A 16,248-nucleotide genomic window follows, 5' to 3' on the forward strand; every position below is an offset into this window, starting at 1 on the left:
AACAAAAAATGACATGTAGGACATGTGTGTGTTTGTTCAACTTTATACAAATTTAAGTGTCTATTTCTACACATTCAAAGTTAAAGGGCATAAATGTGATTCGAAACCAAGTTAAATTATGTATTACGTGAAAGATATACATATGATTTATCAGTTTTTTATTCTTCTTTTTCTGCAACGACAGTTCAAGTGTTCCTTTCCTAAACATAAAAAATTGTAAATGGAGCAATTATTGTCTCTCTTATGTTTTGTGCGTGAAACACAAGCAAAATCACTACTCTCCACAAGTAATATAATCTTTTTTTTCCACTAATATTGCACTTGTACCACAGTTTGGTGGAAAGATTAAGTAGTGCAGATCATACAGAGTTGGAAAATAATGGAGTTATGGCTCATCATCCTCATCCTCAGCCTCATAATCACTTTGTGTATTTCTTTCAAATCCAATAAACAGAAGAAATTTCCCCCAGGACCCTTTGCATTTTCTGTGATTACCGGCTTACTACGCGCTAATGCTGATATAGAACTCATTCTCAGGGACCTCAAGACTAAATATGGTCCTATTTTCAACTTAAGAATTGGAATTGGATTTCGTCGTCCTTCAATATTTGTAGCTAGCCACTCATTAGCATATCAAGCTTTAGTCCAACAAGGTGCTGTTTTCTCTGACCGCCCAAAGGCCGCTCAGACCAGTGTAAGCCTTCAAAGTTGCCGATTTAACATCTCTTCCGCTCCCTATGGCCCCTCATGGCGCCTCCTCCGGCGAAACATGGTATCTGAAATCCTACACCCTTCGCGCATCAAGTCCTACTCTAAGGTCCGATCACGGGTACTCACTATCCTTATTCAACAGCTTCGTTCTGATTCTGCAGCAACGGAAGGGATCAGGTTGATTGATCATTTTCATTATGCTACGTTCTATCTACTTGTCTTGATGTGCTTCGGTGAAAACATTGACGAGGCTCAAGTCAAACGGATCAACGATGTACAACGAAGATGGATTCAAAGTGCGGGTCGATTCATCAATCTCAGCTTCTTCCCAAGATCACTTCAGAAGATCATACACAGGAAGAAATGGAAGGAGCTCCTCCAACTAATACAAGAGCAAGAGTGTGTCTTTGTGCCACTGATCGAGGCTCGAATGAAAGCAAAAACTGAGGAAGATGTGGTGGCTTATGCAGATACATTGCTGAATTTGGAATTCCCTGAGAAGAAGAGGAAGTTTAATCAGGGAGAGATTGTTAGCCTCTGCAGTGAGTTCCTCACCGCTGGAACGGATACTACCGCCACCTCGTTGCAATGGATTATGGCTAACTTGGTTAAATACCCTTCTATTCAGGAAAAACTATACCAAGAGATATCTGAGATAGTGAGCAGAGAGAATTCGAAACCGGATGGATTGAAAGAGGAAGATCTAGAGAAAATGCCTTACCTAAAAGCAGTGATCTTGGAAGGTCTAAGGCGGCATCCACCAGGTCACTTCCTGCAGCCACACACGGTGACAGAGGAAGTGGAACTCAATGGTTATGTCATCCCTAAGGATGTAGCTGTCAATTTCATGGTTGCAGATATGGGTTTGGATCCACAAGTATGGGAGAATCCCTTGGATTTCAATCCAGATAGGTTCTTATCAGCGGGCGGTCACGATAAGGAAGTGTTTGATATAACAGGCGTTAGAGAGATCAAGATGATGCCTTTTGGTGCAGGGAGAAGAGTATGTCCAGGCTATGGCTTGGCTATGCTCCATTTAGAGCACATTGTGGCTAATTTGATCTGGCATTTTGAGTGGAAGGCTGTGGATGGAAACAATGTTGATCTATCTGAGAAGCTGGAATTCACCGTTATGATGAAGAATCCATTGTGTGCTCGCATCCGTCCCAGAGTAAACCAACCAACTTGAATGATCTAGCTACTAATGTTGTATATTTGTTTGTTATTCTTCTCTTTTGAAGTTGTTGATGATGTTTCTTCAATATAAAATAAATGAACATGAAGGGAACTGAAAGTACTTCACTGTTCAACTGTTTATAAGATGGTCATTTGGATGTGCTTTATGCAAGAAAAGATTCATTAACCAGCTTAAGCACATGGAAGACATTCCCTTAACCTGATGATTGAGTGTTCAGGAAAGATCAGTAAAAAAATCTCTCCAATGACAGATTACACCTACATTAAAATAGACTTTCGTAAAGCTTTGAATCCACTTAATGATTCTCCAAATGGATATCACTTAAAGGAAATTTCTCAATAAGAGTTAGACATTTGCTTCAACCTGTGGAAATATTCTACTTGAGTGAGTCAACTCATTGTTTACCTCGAATTGACTGGAAATGTAGTAGGCTAAGCATAACAGAAGTGGGAACAGTGAAGCACGTAACATAAGAATACACAAAAGATTGATACTAGGGGAGTCATTAGAGGTACAGAAATGAAGAATCTGAAAAGTCATATATAGTATTGAATAGAGCAATTCAGTCCTTAGACAACATTAGCAAAATTTGAAATGTTTTGTCTCATCCAACAGCCAAAACTCAAAATTCTGTTGACATTCCTGAATTATCAGATATTTTAGCTTTTCATTCAGACAAAGAACAACATATTTATGTCCATGTAGTTATGTGAAAGAAGCATCAGGCTGGAGAAGCATGCCATTTATGATGGATTCTTGAGATTGGCATTCTGGCATTCATTCGAGTAGCTCCCTGCAAGACAGTGCAATAATCTCTGGTGTTCCTTCAAGTTTCTCCCTGCAAGATGGCAAAACCCTCACCATCACTTTGTTAGGATCATTGGCAGAAAATTTCTGTTGGCTACAGTTGTTGGTTGGACCAGAAAAGCCTTGAGAGGCTGTAATTCTTGAAGCAGAAATGATACGATCACAAAGATTCTTGATCATTTTATATCTCTCCGTCTCATCCGCATGATCCTTCTTCCAAGCTTGAGAAGAGAATTCTGGTGTTCCTCCATTGTTAAGTAAGTTTGAAATTCCTCTATATATGGTGTTCACGTTTTCTTTCTCTGCGATGGACCTCCTCCCTTTATTTTTATCAGAAACCAACAATCTATTCGGATCATTTTGTAGAGCAGTGGACCATTGATGGCTCTTGCTATTGTCACCCATGTTTAGTTCAATTGAATGAAGATCACTATCAGTTGAATCATCTTCTTCTCCATCCTCTTCTTTATCGAGTATTTCTACATCTGCCTTCTCTTTATCTCGGTAATGGTGTGTGCTTGGAAGCGTTCCTCTAAATTGTTTCTCAAGCTCATTGATTGTTTCATAATTCAGCGAATCACAGCCTTGTTCTTGGCCCTTTTTGGATCTCAAATATGCTTCAAGTTCATTCCTTAACTCATCCACAACTGTATTTTTCTCCTTAAATTGATATTTGGCTTCTGATAGCTTCATTTGAACTCTTTCCTCCCGCATGACATCAGCTAGTTGAAGTACTTTCTGTTCCATTTCCACCTCTTCCCGGATTTTAGCAGATCGTCTCTTCAATTCTTCCATCTCAGCTCTATCTTCTCCAAGACCTCTAGCTAATTCATCACACACTTGCTCCAATATCTCTCGGTCCCTTTTCTCGCCTTCAAGTTCTTTGACTGCCTTTGAAAGAGATGCCTTTAAATCCGCCAGTTCTCTACCTAGCTTCTTATTTAATCTCTCAGTTTGCTTCCTCAGTTTCTTCTCAGTCTTGAACTCCCTGGCTACGGATGTAATGGCAGTATGAATCTTGTCTTGCTCTTTTACCTTCCAGGCCATCTTTTCTTCTTCAAACTTCTTCAAGAGGACATCAACTTCACTGTGGTTATGTCTGTGTTCGTGTTTCAATTTAGACACCTCATCACACAACCGGTCAAGCTCTGTATTTATAGCTGAGAAAAGGGATGAACATGTAGATTTCTGATCTTTGAGATTCCAGACATGACTCAGAACTTTCAGCAGCTCTTTACATGTGTCAAGGCCATGACACACATCCTTCAAATGATGCCTACTTAGAGTCTGTTCATGATTTTTTCTATCAAGCTGCAAATTCATCCTTGTATTAACCATATAATTCAATATAGAGTAGCTAACTCAAAGTAGCAGCAGCTAACAAAAGTAATACATTCGGAGATCTTACAAGAAAAACTTCCACAAAAACAAAAATTTCAAACATACATCAATTCAGTTTTAGGATATTAACATATAACCTGTAGCCTGTCGGCTTTGATAGAACCTAAACTAGAACCATCAAACAAGTCACATGTTTGTTCCTTTGTTCATAATTTCTGTCCATTCAACTTTGGAAGAGGCCAAAGGGCCGTCAAAACGCCACTAAGAAGAGAAACCAAAGTGGAAACTTGGATAGGTTCAACAACTGCTTTGCCTCAATTTCAAGCTAGTTAAGTGAATCTTCACTAATCACCCCTAATTTTTAACAAAATGGCCTCAGAACCCTGAGGTCTCAAGTTCAAATTCCAGTGGAGACAAAAAATATTACGCACTTTCTTCTCACATGTCCGAGCTTTAGTGGACAGGTTAAGTTAGCAGATACAAAATTAGTAGAACACAAACTAACCCAACACCAAAGTTATTTTTTTTAACTAAAAAAACCTATAAAGAACAGTTCCTCCAACTAAAAAATGGATAAACTGTCACAGCAGCATACCTCTATCGAGTAATCATTTTGGTTCGAGAGATCAGCCTTGGTAGATTTTCTTCTTCTATGACTACCCACTTTGGATCGCTCCATTCTCTGCAAAATTCAAGAACAAAAATACCTCAATATAAAATTTTAAAAGCACATACAATATGATGAACTTAAAAGCTACAAACTTTTCCAAGAAAAAAACCAAACAAAAACCAATTTTTCCCTTAAACCCACCTCAGAAACAGGGTGATGAAATTGCAGAGCTGCTGAACCCAATTTTGAAACTCTTTCTTTCCAACCCATTTCCTCCAAATCCTTCAGTTTAGTTTCCCATAAAGTAGAAGCCAGTTTTCTTGCCGAAACCGACAAGTCATCAGAGCCCTCTGTTTGCATATACTTATCATTATGCAAAGAAGTTGATCTTGATGAACTCATTTTCCCCTGTTCACAAGTTTTTTTAACTACTTTACAAAAAGAGGGAACAAGAGAAGTGGGAAATAGCCCTTTAGGCTTGTGTATTTCAATGATTGCTAGAATGAATGAAAGGGCTAAATACTTTCGTAACACAAATTATTTGGTATGCACCTACTTGTTTCTTTGTTGACATTATTCAAGTTATATACGTAAGTTTAAAAAATCACGATTATACATGTAGCCTAATGATTAATAAAGTGAAACCACACTCCCCGAGTCACTTAATAGTAGCAATGTAAATAAATTTAAGCATTTACTAGCTAACCATTTGTCTCTATCGAGCATTATTGTTGCTTGAGCAGATAGTAATATTGAATGTAATTGTAGCCGTTGTTGAAGGCTTCAATTGGCAGGGATTTTGTAAGGAAGGGCCCCCATTTAACGGCTTAAAGTATTTTGCATATTTGTAGAAAAAAAAAACAATCTTCTGTAATTCGTGTGGCCCTCCACATGCCGTAGTGATCCTCTGTTAGTATCAAAGTTAAAAAGTTATTTCTAAATCAAAAATCATTCAAAAATAAGTTAATTTAAACAGATTTTTTTAGTCCTAACAGACAATGAGATTAAAAAGAAAATAATATTTTTTCGATTTCAATTGAAGGTTATTGTTGTAATTAGGCGGCTACTCTCACAAAAAAAATTAAACATTCCACGTCTTTTAGAGAGAAGAATTTTTGTTGTTCTAAGTTACTGAGATTTATTTTTCTTTAACTTTCTTCAATTCCAAGAATCGATTGTAATTGAAATTACTTGTCCATTGTCATTGTTGAACACAACTTTACTAGTTATGTTATCAAATGGAATTTAATTTCTTTTACTTTGAGAGTATTCATCTATTGTTTATGTTCACTTTGTTGGTATTTCGTAATTAATGATTAATTGATCTTTGTCAAATGTCTATCTTAAATTCAATCTTTATTTTTTATTCTTTCATTTTCCATATTTAAATTTGTATCATTGTTTATGATAACACATTAATCTCATATATCATGCTTTCACTAATAAACATAAAGCTGAAAATCTTGGAATGCATAAATGAAAGAAAAATAAATACTTCAGTAGCTTAATTATAATTTATACATGAAATTTTCAAAAGAAAATAATGTCTCTACTTAGAGAAATAGTCCTCAGTCCGTCCCTTGAATCCAATTTGTCCAAAAGTCAGGCAGAGGAACAACCCCAAGTGCCAGCACACCAACCATAGCCTGTAATATGATGATTCCATTTCAATATGTTTTGACAAATGACACAGGGTAAAGTTGAAATTAAAGAATTAAAAAAGACGTAAAAATGTACCAGAATTGCGAAGTGAGAGCAGGTCCAGTGGGGAAATGAGAGAGTTCAGTGCCAATGCTTTCAAAGAAAAGACCAGTAAGACTCTTTCCATTGATTGCTGGAACACTTGAAGGAGCCAACCATCCAATCAAACCAAATCCAATCACATTCAAGTCTCTTCTTAGCCAGTCCCTCTGGAAACTGAATTTCATAAAAAAATATTATCATCAAAACTCTAGGTGGAAAAAATAATATGGAAATATTCTTATAATCCATTGTATTAATTGGATGGATCTTAATTTAGTAATTTACCATGTAACTCTGCCTCCTGAAGCTTTTGCTACCCTTAAAGGGTTTCTTGCTGTCACTGGTGATCTCATGAAGTCTATCAACAGAAAATATATAATAGATAGCACATTATAGTCTATAAAATGTCGATGTACACGACTCTGATTTAGTCAGGGCGGAATTCAGAGGGAAAAAAAAAGGTGTATACAAAAGTCAAATTCTTTTTGAAGAATCAATTGTTCTAAATCAACCTAACATGATGGTGTAAGTCTATCAAAGAACTTAAAACTCATTTGCAAATGCATTTAGAGAAAATCATGATGGGCATACCTGAGGAAAGGCTAGTCTTCTTTGCAGAAGAAAATCCAGAAAGAGATGAGTTAGCTAAGCCTACAACACTGGACATTGTTGCTGCCATTCTTGTTTTCTTCTTCTCCGAATAGTGTTTGTGTTAGTGTTACGGGGGGTTCACTAGGAATAAAAAAGAGTGTATACAAATAATTGATGATTTCTGTGGACAATATTCATATTTGGGAAATGTGTGGTGACAAGTAGGATTGTCTCTTTCATAAAAATCATAGATATGTTGTTGATCAATCTCTTATTGACATGTGGAATTTTATAGATAGACTGGTTTCTGTTTTGGATAATATGTTGGAACTAGCTAATCTATGTGGAATTCAATTATCAATTTGGGTATCTATTTTGATTCTGTAAACAAAGAAATACATGAATGTAGTACCTCAGCAGGTGGATCCAGATATTAAATTATATATTTTAAAATTCATAACAGTGAACTTATTATATATTTCAAGTTATAGATTCATGTTCCTTATTTATCACAATTTTAGTGAATTTTTATTAGTCACGTATGATACAAATATTTCGACTTCTTGATAAGATGATCATCGATCTTGTACATATTATCTCTCATTTGTTTCTAATAATGTTAATACTAATACTAACTTTATAACAACAAATTGTGTTTCCTTCATGTTTACATCACTTTAAAAAAATTTATTTGATAAAATTTAAAATTTGAACAATTATAGTAGCAATATAATTTATAATTATATAAGCTGTGGGCACCCAAAACCTAAAACTTCCATTATAGATAACAACGAACAAAAGTTTGTACCTCTAGAAAACTAAGCACTCATAACATACACTGGGTGCAGGCTGCTCCTTATTGAACATTCATTGTTTTTATACTTCATAATTAATTAAAAATACTACTCCAATATTTATGTCAATCAATTCTTAAATCTTTAGTACTAAACCGAACTATGGATTAATAACCATATAAGTACAACTGTTCACATGTTTCTTGATTTAACGCTGTAAAGAACAAAATTGGAATGTCCAGATCATAGATAAAAGAAACTATATATCAAAGAGGTTCAACTCCAAAACCTAATGCACTGGAACAAAATATATCTATACAAGGCGGGTCTCACACAGACGCCATAAACACAAAGAACTCCCTATACACTGACCATTTGATCCTCTTGTTTAGCCCTGGTTGAAAGGATGTAATGAAATTCCATCAGATGATTTAGAAGAGTTCCTCCTTGAATTACGAATGATGTGCATTCAGCAGTGCCCGGTATATCATGTCTATGAATTGGTCGTCCTGTTATTCAAATAAAAATCAGATTAGATGCACAAAGAGACCAGCAGATAACTTATCTAATCTAGGCTTGTAATTGGAACAATATGAACAAGAACAAGTTAAATTGGCAAAAAAAAAAAAGGAAACAAAAGCATTACCATTGACTCTATCAAGAGTAGACAAGTCAATAACCCGTGTACTTACAGCACCACTATAACTCTTTAACTACTAGAGGAATCCCTCACTAGTTTCACAACAGCTGAATTCAGAACCTTTTCATTGTTCTTTAATCTCAATTTCTCTAGAGGTCCATCGCAGGTATTGTTATGTGTGGTTGTATTTTACAGCCGAGGTTTTATCAATCTCCTGCAAAATTATGTGGTTTTGATAGAGTGCCAAGAAGATAATTTGGCGTTCTTCATACAGGCAAAAAGAAAATTTATTTCCACTTTCGAATTGTAGAGCAGTTAGAAAGCTTTTGCTCATTCCATTATATTGCTCTTATATTTTGTTATGCCAGAAAGCACATAGATGATCCTTTTTTTTTTTGGATAAAGTGTTGTCATCCATTGCAAAGTTTCACATCAGTACCTACAAAGTGCCGACGTGAGGTATGTATAGCCTCGGTTTTGGGGTGTGGTTCTCTCGAAGGTTATAACAATGGAATTAGAGCCACCCACCGGCCATCGTGCCTTGGATGGTGACACAAGGAAGATGGATGCGGAGCGTGGTGGTTTGTTATGGTCCATTGCAGAGTTCCACATCGGTACTACAAAGTGCAGATGTGGGGTATTTATAGCCTCGGTTTTCCCACTTTAATAGCTAAATTTTGGGGAGCAGCTGTCCCTGTGTTATAACATAAAGACAAGAAAATAGATGATCCTTTTCTCTTTTCTTTTCTAAACCCCGAGGGCACAAAAGATGACCTTTCTTAATCAGCCTTTATGAAATATACTTGGCATCCAATTATATTGATTCCATTTTTGACACTATTATGTGTTAAATATATGACCCATCCTTCCTCCTTCCCGCTTGGTATAGTTAAGGACCAAAGACCATATCATGCTGAAGCGTAGCGCCATGCCACGCCAGTAATATTTTATTTTACCAGCCTCCAAGTGAATCAGTTTTGCCCTAGTACATAAAACGTAGTTGACCAACAATTTCATGCAGGAAAAAGTTTTCAGTCATACAGGTTAAGTTCATGTCAATTATAACATTCCTTAATAGCACTTGAATTGAGAGTTGACCCATTTTAGGCAAAAATTAACCTATTATTAGTGAAATACACACATGCTTTAACACTACCAATAAATAAGACCACAAAATAGGGGAGTATGATGAGGAATTCACAAAAAAATATTCATATAATAAGGAAAATACTGAAAGGGGAAACAGGAGTTTTTCGCGCTTTTTCGCCTTTGATAACACTGCCTAGGAAGCTGAAATTTCTAGCCAACACGATCCCCCAATCTTTACTTTTCATTCTTCTTGTTGAAGCTCTGAGGATAAACTTTTAACACTTATTTTCTAACTTACTTCTACTCATCATTAATCCCATATTCTTTCTTTATTTTTGATGACAAGGGAAACCCGCAGCCACTACTCTTTGGGTGCGCACAGGGTAAACCCCCGCTCCAATGCAATAGCTCGCAAACCACGTAAGAAAGGGTAACCGAGACTAGGCAAGCCTGGTGCGACGAGCTAGACCCAGAAAGTAAACCCTTTGCTTTCGCCGGCAAGGGGTTTTGAACTTGAGACCTCCATCATGAAAGTCCCAAGCTCAAACCACTGGGCCACCCCGAAGGGTTCATTCCTTATTCTCAACAGTGCTTCTCTACAGTATCAGGTTTTAGTACCCTCTAGCTTTGCCAATTAACATATTATCATCAATGAATGACACATACCATCAAAACCCATCTTGCACACTAGTGGTTACCCAATCCATACTTGAAAAACAGGGTCAAAGAAGATCCCTAGAGTAAAGCTCACGGTTATGGTAAATTCCATGATTCTCACACGTGTGACGGTCATGGTATACATATCCCTTTTTTCTATGAATAAACAATTACTTATTACTTCTAAGAAATAAGAAAGCAAAACAGTCAAGTGTTATATTTGGTGTAGTTTCCAATATGTTAATCAAATATCCAATGCAAGAGCAACCAGATAGTAATCAGGTTCACTGATGCACCATATATATGCAAAAGGTGTAGATTCAGATATCCTAGACTGTAAATGTCGTCAGGCTTCTCAGGTGGAAGGGCATCCAGACATGACTCCAGATGAAACCTCAAGTCCTTAAGCTATTACTGCATATTCCTACTCACCTTATGTGGATTGTTCCTTACATAGCTATGCAAGTTAGAACAGTTGTTTTCCTTCAATAAACCCTCTCAGCAGAGAGTTCATACCTTGTTGTATCAATGTCTCATTACAATGCTAAAAGAAAACAACTGCATATACTAAAAGCTTAATGTTTTCAAGAATGTTTAGCAAACCAAGGTAACTAAGGAATCTAGGAAAACATACCTGAACAAGCATTACAAGTGCTTCCCGCACTTTATCTCTGTTAACAACAGGAATATTGTTTGGGATAGAAGAAGAAGTAGGAGTGAGAGAAGGAGGAGGAGTGGGCGGAGGAAATGGTTGAAGCAAAGGAGCTCCATAAGGGCGCTGGAGATTTCCAAGTGGAAGAAGTGGAGGAGCAGTAGGCACTGATGAAGAAATGGGAGGCATCAGCGGAGAGGAGGCAGGTGGAGGACCAAAAAAAGATGACGGCTTCACCAGATTTGAGGACCATTTAGCACTGACATCTGGTTCAGGTGCATCATGGAGGGGCCTCAAAAGGGAAGAAGCTGAAAGAGGAGGAGATGGAAGCAGGACTGGTGCTGAAGACGAAGGAACAGAAGGAGGAGGACGAGGAGGAGGTAGGGTAGCTGGAGATGCGTGGTATAGCTGCCCTTGAACTGCAGTATTAGAAGCATTTCCAATTGTCAATGCATTCTGCAAAAGAGAAGCATAAATTTAGTCAAGATGAGACAACATAGACAAAAAAGATAAATTCCAGCAATTTTTTCTTTCAAGAAGCAGTTAATATTTACTTCATGTTTTTCCGTTACTAACATAAATTAATCATTGCTAGTTTTTTAATTAATGTTGTTAAAGAAATTCCTGCCAACAGAGTAACCTTGATTCATGGCCGGAATCGCCGTCTCGGTACTCCTCGAGACTTTATGCAAATAATTTAGACAGTGTTCTACCCTTGTATATTAGGGTCAAATAACTGGTAAATTTTGAACTGCACAAGAGAGTCACGTAGTCCACTAACATATTGAATGCATATCAGACAAACACCCCACAATATTAAGGAAACTTGTTCTATACAAACGTAAGGATCTGAACACAAATGCCTAGCAAGGGTAAATAAAAAAATTGAAAAAGCACTGCACACGAAAAAGATATTCTCTCAGTAAGATCTCTTGCACAACAGACACAGTATATTAGAAGGAAGAGCAAAGAGGAAGGGAGAAAAAGGCATACACTGAAGAAGTTCACAAAGGAATTGTCCTCAGGGAGATGTGGAGCATTTGATGCAGTAGACGATGAAGGCTCCAGAGGACCATCAATTACAGCCATGGTTGGAACTGCTTCCAGCTCTTCAAATTCACTGTAGTAAAATTGCATATTACCAAAAGCTCCTTTCAGAAACCAATTGACAGCAACTGGCAGAAGTCAGGTTATGGATAAAGAGATTATTCCAGAAACAGTTTAACAATTAGTCTTATACCTTAAGACTGTCTGACTTGACAGATTTGTTACATCTAGTTACTTCAAAATGTACAAGAGGGCTTTATTTTAATGTAATACCCAGAATTGTGTATGATTGGATCATTGGAAAATGTCATGCACTAGAAGTATTCATAGAACTCATTCTACTACTCAACAAGATTGAAATAGTTTCTAATATACACCAAAGGGCATGGCCTTGTGGTCAATGAGGTGGGTTGAGAACCATGAGGTCTCCAATTCAAACCCTAGCAGAGACAAAAAAACACTTGGTGATTTCTTCCCATCTGTCCTATCCTTGTAGAGGTGGCAGGTATCCCATGGAATTAGTCATGAGGTGAGCGAGCTGGCCCAGACACCATGTTTAACAAAAAACAATAGCATCTAATATCTTGTGACCAGATCCCTTCATATGGATGACATCAACAATTATCTACTATGCACCATTTCAGTAAGATTTCACTAAGAACAATGAAAACAACAATATATACAAAGGTCAATAGATCTATTACACATACATACAAAATTTTTGAAGCCATTAACACCCTTACTTTAATCCTTTTTCTGTATTTGGGATTTGTGGCTTCTTTTTTTTTTTTTTTGTGTGTGTGGGGGGGGGGGGGGTATCTAAATTTCAGTTAGCATAAATTATATACCTCTTTGTCAATGGAACTTTTGACTTGGTAGGCACCTTGGAATATGCACCGAGTATCCTGAAAACCAGTAAACACTAAATTGATTGACAGCTTTAAAAGTTGATCAACAAAGAGAAAACATCGAAGATATGTTTGTATTCAGTGTGGTAGAAAGGTACTCCTTTGATCCCTATGTTTCTCATTAAGCTGGCCGAACAATTCCCTAAACTAGGATCTGTTGGAAGTGCTGATTTGCATCAGTAAGCAACAACCGTCTGAATTCTCACTTCCACAATCTTCATTAATAAATCAATAAATATTACGTACTACAGTTCCTTCAGAGAATCAAGTAGGGCTCTAAAATATTTTAAAACTAATTTCCTGAAACTAAGCTAGGCCTAGTAGACACTAGCTTATACACCTGATTGTTTATAAGTTCGCAAAAACTATGTTTCCACTATATCTAAAAATCATCAACTAACAAATATTCAAACATATGTATTCCCCAAATCAAATAAACAAAGGAGAATCTGCACTGAGCAAGTTCAATTTGGAGAAATATGATAACTTATGAACCCCATCGAATCACAATGAAGTATAAGTACCAGAAATAAACTACTCTTCAAGATCTCAAAGGCATGACCAACTGAATCCGACAAATTTAACTGCTTTGTTTTCTAGAATTAACACCCTACATGGAACCAAAAAGTTTACCCATGCTAAAACAGGAAAGAGAAGGGGAGGAGAGGAATCATTTCTGGGGAGAGAAACTGTGAAAGATTACCTGTCAAAGAGATTTGCAACTTCTTCACATTCACGCTGATTATAAAACCATATCCCATTAACTTCTTGGGAAGCATTTCGATACAACAAATATGGAAGCTGGATCTCATATTCAAAATCTCCCAACAGATCCTCCACCAAATTATCTGCTCACCAGAATAAACACTTTTTAAGGCACAGTAATTGATCAAATGTACTCACACAGGAGGAAAACTCACAAACTCCCTATTGCAACTTTCAGTAAATATGGCAATTCATATGACAAGCTTTAAACATCAATTTACTAAGATACATGCACCATTTCTGTTAATTTTTTTATTTGTTATTTGTAGACGTGTACCCCCACGATATCTTTTCATAACAGGAAGTTCTTTGAATTTGGAACAGGAAAATGTAAAAAGGATATTTGTTATCTTTCTTTTTAAATAAATCAAAATGAGTACTCGATGTCGTGCAGTCCTCGTTTATTAACTGATAATTGCATTGAGAAGTAACTTCCAGTTGCCATATTATACTATTCAGACAGGGTTTTAGAAATTTTAAACTAATTGATCAACATGCAGGCCAGAAATTTTATTTAGAATATGAGTGACTTCAGCTATCCAATTTTATTAAAAGAGAACTTCTTTTCCTGCTATTGGTGCGAGCGGTAAGAAGTTTTGGTCTTAAGTCAATCCAGGGCATCATTTAATTCTTGTAACACGACTAAGCATACCACACGACCAGACAAGGTACTCCTGTGCCTCATAGAAGGCATCTGTCTTTCAAGTTCTAAGATGGCTCCTCTTATTCAATGGTAGTCCAACTGCATTATTCTCTGCTTTTTATTTGATTTCCATTTTGTGGATCTATGCTGACAGCCATTAAAATAAGGGAAATGCTAGCCTTCATATTAGAAGTTTAGAACTTCACATCTGAGTAAAGCAAGAGATTGGTCCAAATGACAAGGCTGATTTTATGGGTATATCTACCCTGGTACTTATTTGTTAAAGGAAAAAAAGGGAAGTTACATTGTTGTAATGCATAAAGGTTATAAACCTGATGAATAGTATTGCTTGAGGTCTCCACATCAAATAGTCAATCATGTATATGCTTCAATTTTATGAACATTTTTCAGCAGCAAAAAAGTAAGGTTACATTCAAATCCGTTGAACATAAAAGGCAAGCCAAGAGATATTGTGTTTATAGTCTTTATTTGAAAGCAGATGAACTGACCTGTATTTCGGCGGTTCATAACAATAAACTGAAACCGAGGTTGAGAACTCCTGTAAGACCCGCTAAAAAGTAATTATCACAAAAGAAAGAAGTACAGGGATCAAAATTAAAACTTAAAACATATATTCCAGTAAAGATGAGTTTTTAAGTATTAAGGCCAGGTCACTGTTTTCATCAAATTCAAAGAACAAGTGAAGGAAGATACGAAAAAACATGAACCTCCTCCATGTTAGCTTTATCTAACCACAAAGTCGGATAAAAGAGGAAGGTTATAATAAGTTAACAGACAGCATAAACATAGTTTTACTACGAGGGAAACATTAAGCCCAGACACAGATGAAGGAAGAGGGTTACAGGAACTAAAGCAGACTCCAACTATACATGGAGCTACTATTTATAACATTTGTATTGCCAGGAATCAAAAGATTTTTCGAGGACAAAGTGTAAGTAGAGAGTTTATGATACAGCATGTGCAAAATATAATAAGGGAGAGATTACAGTTGTTTAGATACTTGAAATATGATAGGAGGAGTGGATACTTGATCTATTCTTTATGTAATTAGGCTTTGCTTTGAGGCTCACTAGACTTAACAATCTGAAAGGAGGTTGAGTCTATGGGTGCTCTTTACTTGTACTTGAATTTGTTTTGGTGGTATGGTAAAACATTTCACGGTCTATTACCAAAAAAAAAAAAATAGAAACTGAGATTTAGTTGATTTGATTATATCAAAATTAAAAATTTCAAAAAAATCACCTCTTGACAACAAATAGAGATCCTTCGATATCCTTCCGACTCTGCACGACAATTCAATTACGAATTAGACTAACAATTAGTATGTGAATACAAAAGTATGAACAACTAAAAAGAATAAAATCGGTAAGATTTGATACCCATTGACTGTTATCAATACTGAATTCGTACAAGGTAACATGAGCAGCAGTGATGAGGATTTCTTCAATGAAAGGATCAATTCTCTGAAGAACCGTCAAGTTTAGCAGCTTCGTGCTGTTCTGGTCCAGATTCGGCATCAATTTCCCGTTTTGCGACATTATTGCACCGAATCTGAGAACGGCAAGTTGCTGTAAGCTGAGACCCAACTTCGACTATCACAGAAACCCTAGAAATGCTCCAAATTGAAGGAAGCCCAGTTTCCTTTTTTTTGGCTCTATATATATCTGATGGGAGAGATGATGAACAGGGGATTGATACACCACACTTTAATTTAGTTTTCAAAAAAATAAAAAAAGTTTTTTTTTCTTTTTTATGTAAATAAAATTATTTTTTCTTAGTTTTACTTTGCAAATATTTACCGAAATTTACTACCTCTATTTCTTTTTAATTGTCACATTATAAATTATTAAGTTAAATTATATTAATTTGTCATTTTTAAGATAAAAAATGTAGTTATTTAGAAACTATTTACAAATATAATGATTCTTTTAATATGAAAGAATACATCTTTAAAATATTACACAATTTTTAACTCTCACAAAAAATTGTGACAAATAAAAATGTACAGAAAAAGTACTCTCTCCATTCACC

The 16,248-nt window shown here is 36.2% G+C and overlaps 4 protein-coding genes across 5 annotated transcripts; 1 reads left to right on the forward strand and 3 right to left on the reverse strand.

Annotated features, from left to right (window-relative positions):
* Window positions 1–172: 172 nt before the first annotated feature.
* LOC101255408 (cytochrome P450 89A2-like) lies at window positions 173–2,031 on the forward strand. Its single transcript, XM_004241284.5, has one exon. The coding sequence runs from the start codon at window positions 380–382 to the stop codon at window positions 1,898–1,900; it is 1,521 nt and encodes a 506-aa protein (XP_004241332.1). The 5' UTR covers window positions 173–379; the 3' UTR covers window positions 1,901–2,031.
* Window positions 2,032–2,421: 390 nt separating this feature from the next.
* On the reverse strand, window positions 2,422–5,388 carry LOC101255107 (uncharacterized protein At5g41620). Its single transcript, XM_004241283.5, has 3 exons — window positions 4,869–5,388; window positions 4,653–4,739; window positions 2,422–4,027 (listed from the first exon to the last, which is right to left on the reverse strand). The coding sequence occupies exons 1-3, from the start codon at window positions 5,067–5,069 to the stop codon at window positions 2,687–2,689; spliced, it is 1,629 nt and encodes a 542-aa protein (XP_004241331.1). The 5' UTR covers window positions 5,070–5,388; the 3' UTR covers window positions 2,422–2,686.
* Window positions 5,389–6,116: 728 nt separating this feature from the next.
* LOC101254806 (photosystem I subunit O) lies at window positions 6,117–7,241 on the reverse strand. Its single transcript, XM_004241282.5, has 4 exons — window positions 7,002–7,241; window positions 6,696–6,768; window positions 6,405–6,584; window positions 6,117–6,313 (listed from the first exon to the last, which is right to left on the reverse strand). Exons 1-4 carry the CDS (start codon window positions 7,087–7,089, stop codon window positions 6,217–6,219), a joined length of 438 nt encoding a protein of 145 aa, XP_004241330.1. The 5' UTR covers window positions 7,090–7,241; the 3' UTR covers window positions 6,117–6,216.
* A 697-nt stretch (window positions 7,242–7,938) lies between these two features.
* Window positions 7,939–15,952, reverse strand: LOC101254498 (mRNA-decapping enzyme-like protein). Of its 2 annotated transcripts, none has more exons than XM_004241281.5 (8): window positions 15,597–15,952; window positions 15,460–15,500; window positions 14,706–14,755; window positions 13,492–13,636; window positions 12,729–12,785; window positions 11,827–11,953; window positions 10,816–11,289; window positions 7,939–8,304 (listed from the first exon to the last, which is right to left on the reverse strand). In XM_004241281.5, exons 1-8 carry the CDS (start codon window positions 15,753–15,755, stop codon window positions 8,248–8,250), a joined length of 1,110 nt encoding a protein of 369 aa, XP_004241329.1. In that variant the 5' UTR covers window positions 15,756–15,952; the 3' UTR covers window positions 7,939–8,247. The 2 variants fall into 2 exon arrangements, with proteins under 2 accessions (XP_004241329.1, XP_010322441.1); XM_010324139.4 differs by having other exon boundaries at window positions 14,706–14,767.
* Window positions 15,953–16,248: the final 296 nt, after the last annotated feature.

The sequence above is a fragment of the Solanum lycopersicum genome, chromosome 6 (assembly GCF_036512215.1).
Source record: "Solanum lycopersicum chromosome 6, SLM_r2.1".
NCBI classification, from domain to species: Eukaryota; Viridiplantae; Streptophyta; class Magnoliopsida; order Solanales; family Solanaceae; genus Solanum; species Solanum lycopersicum.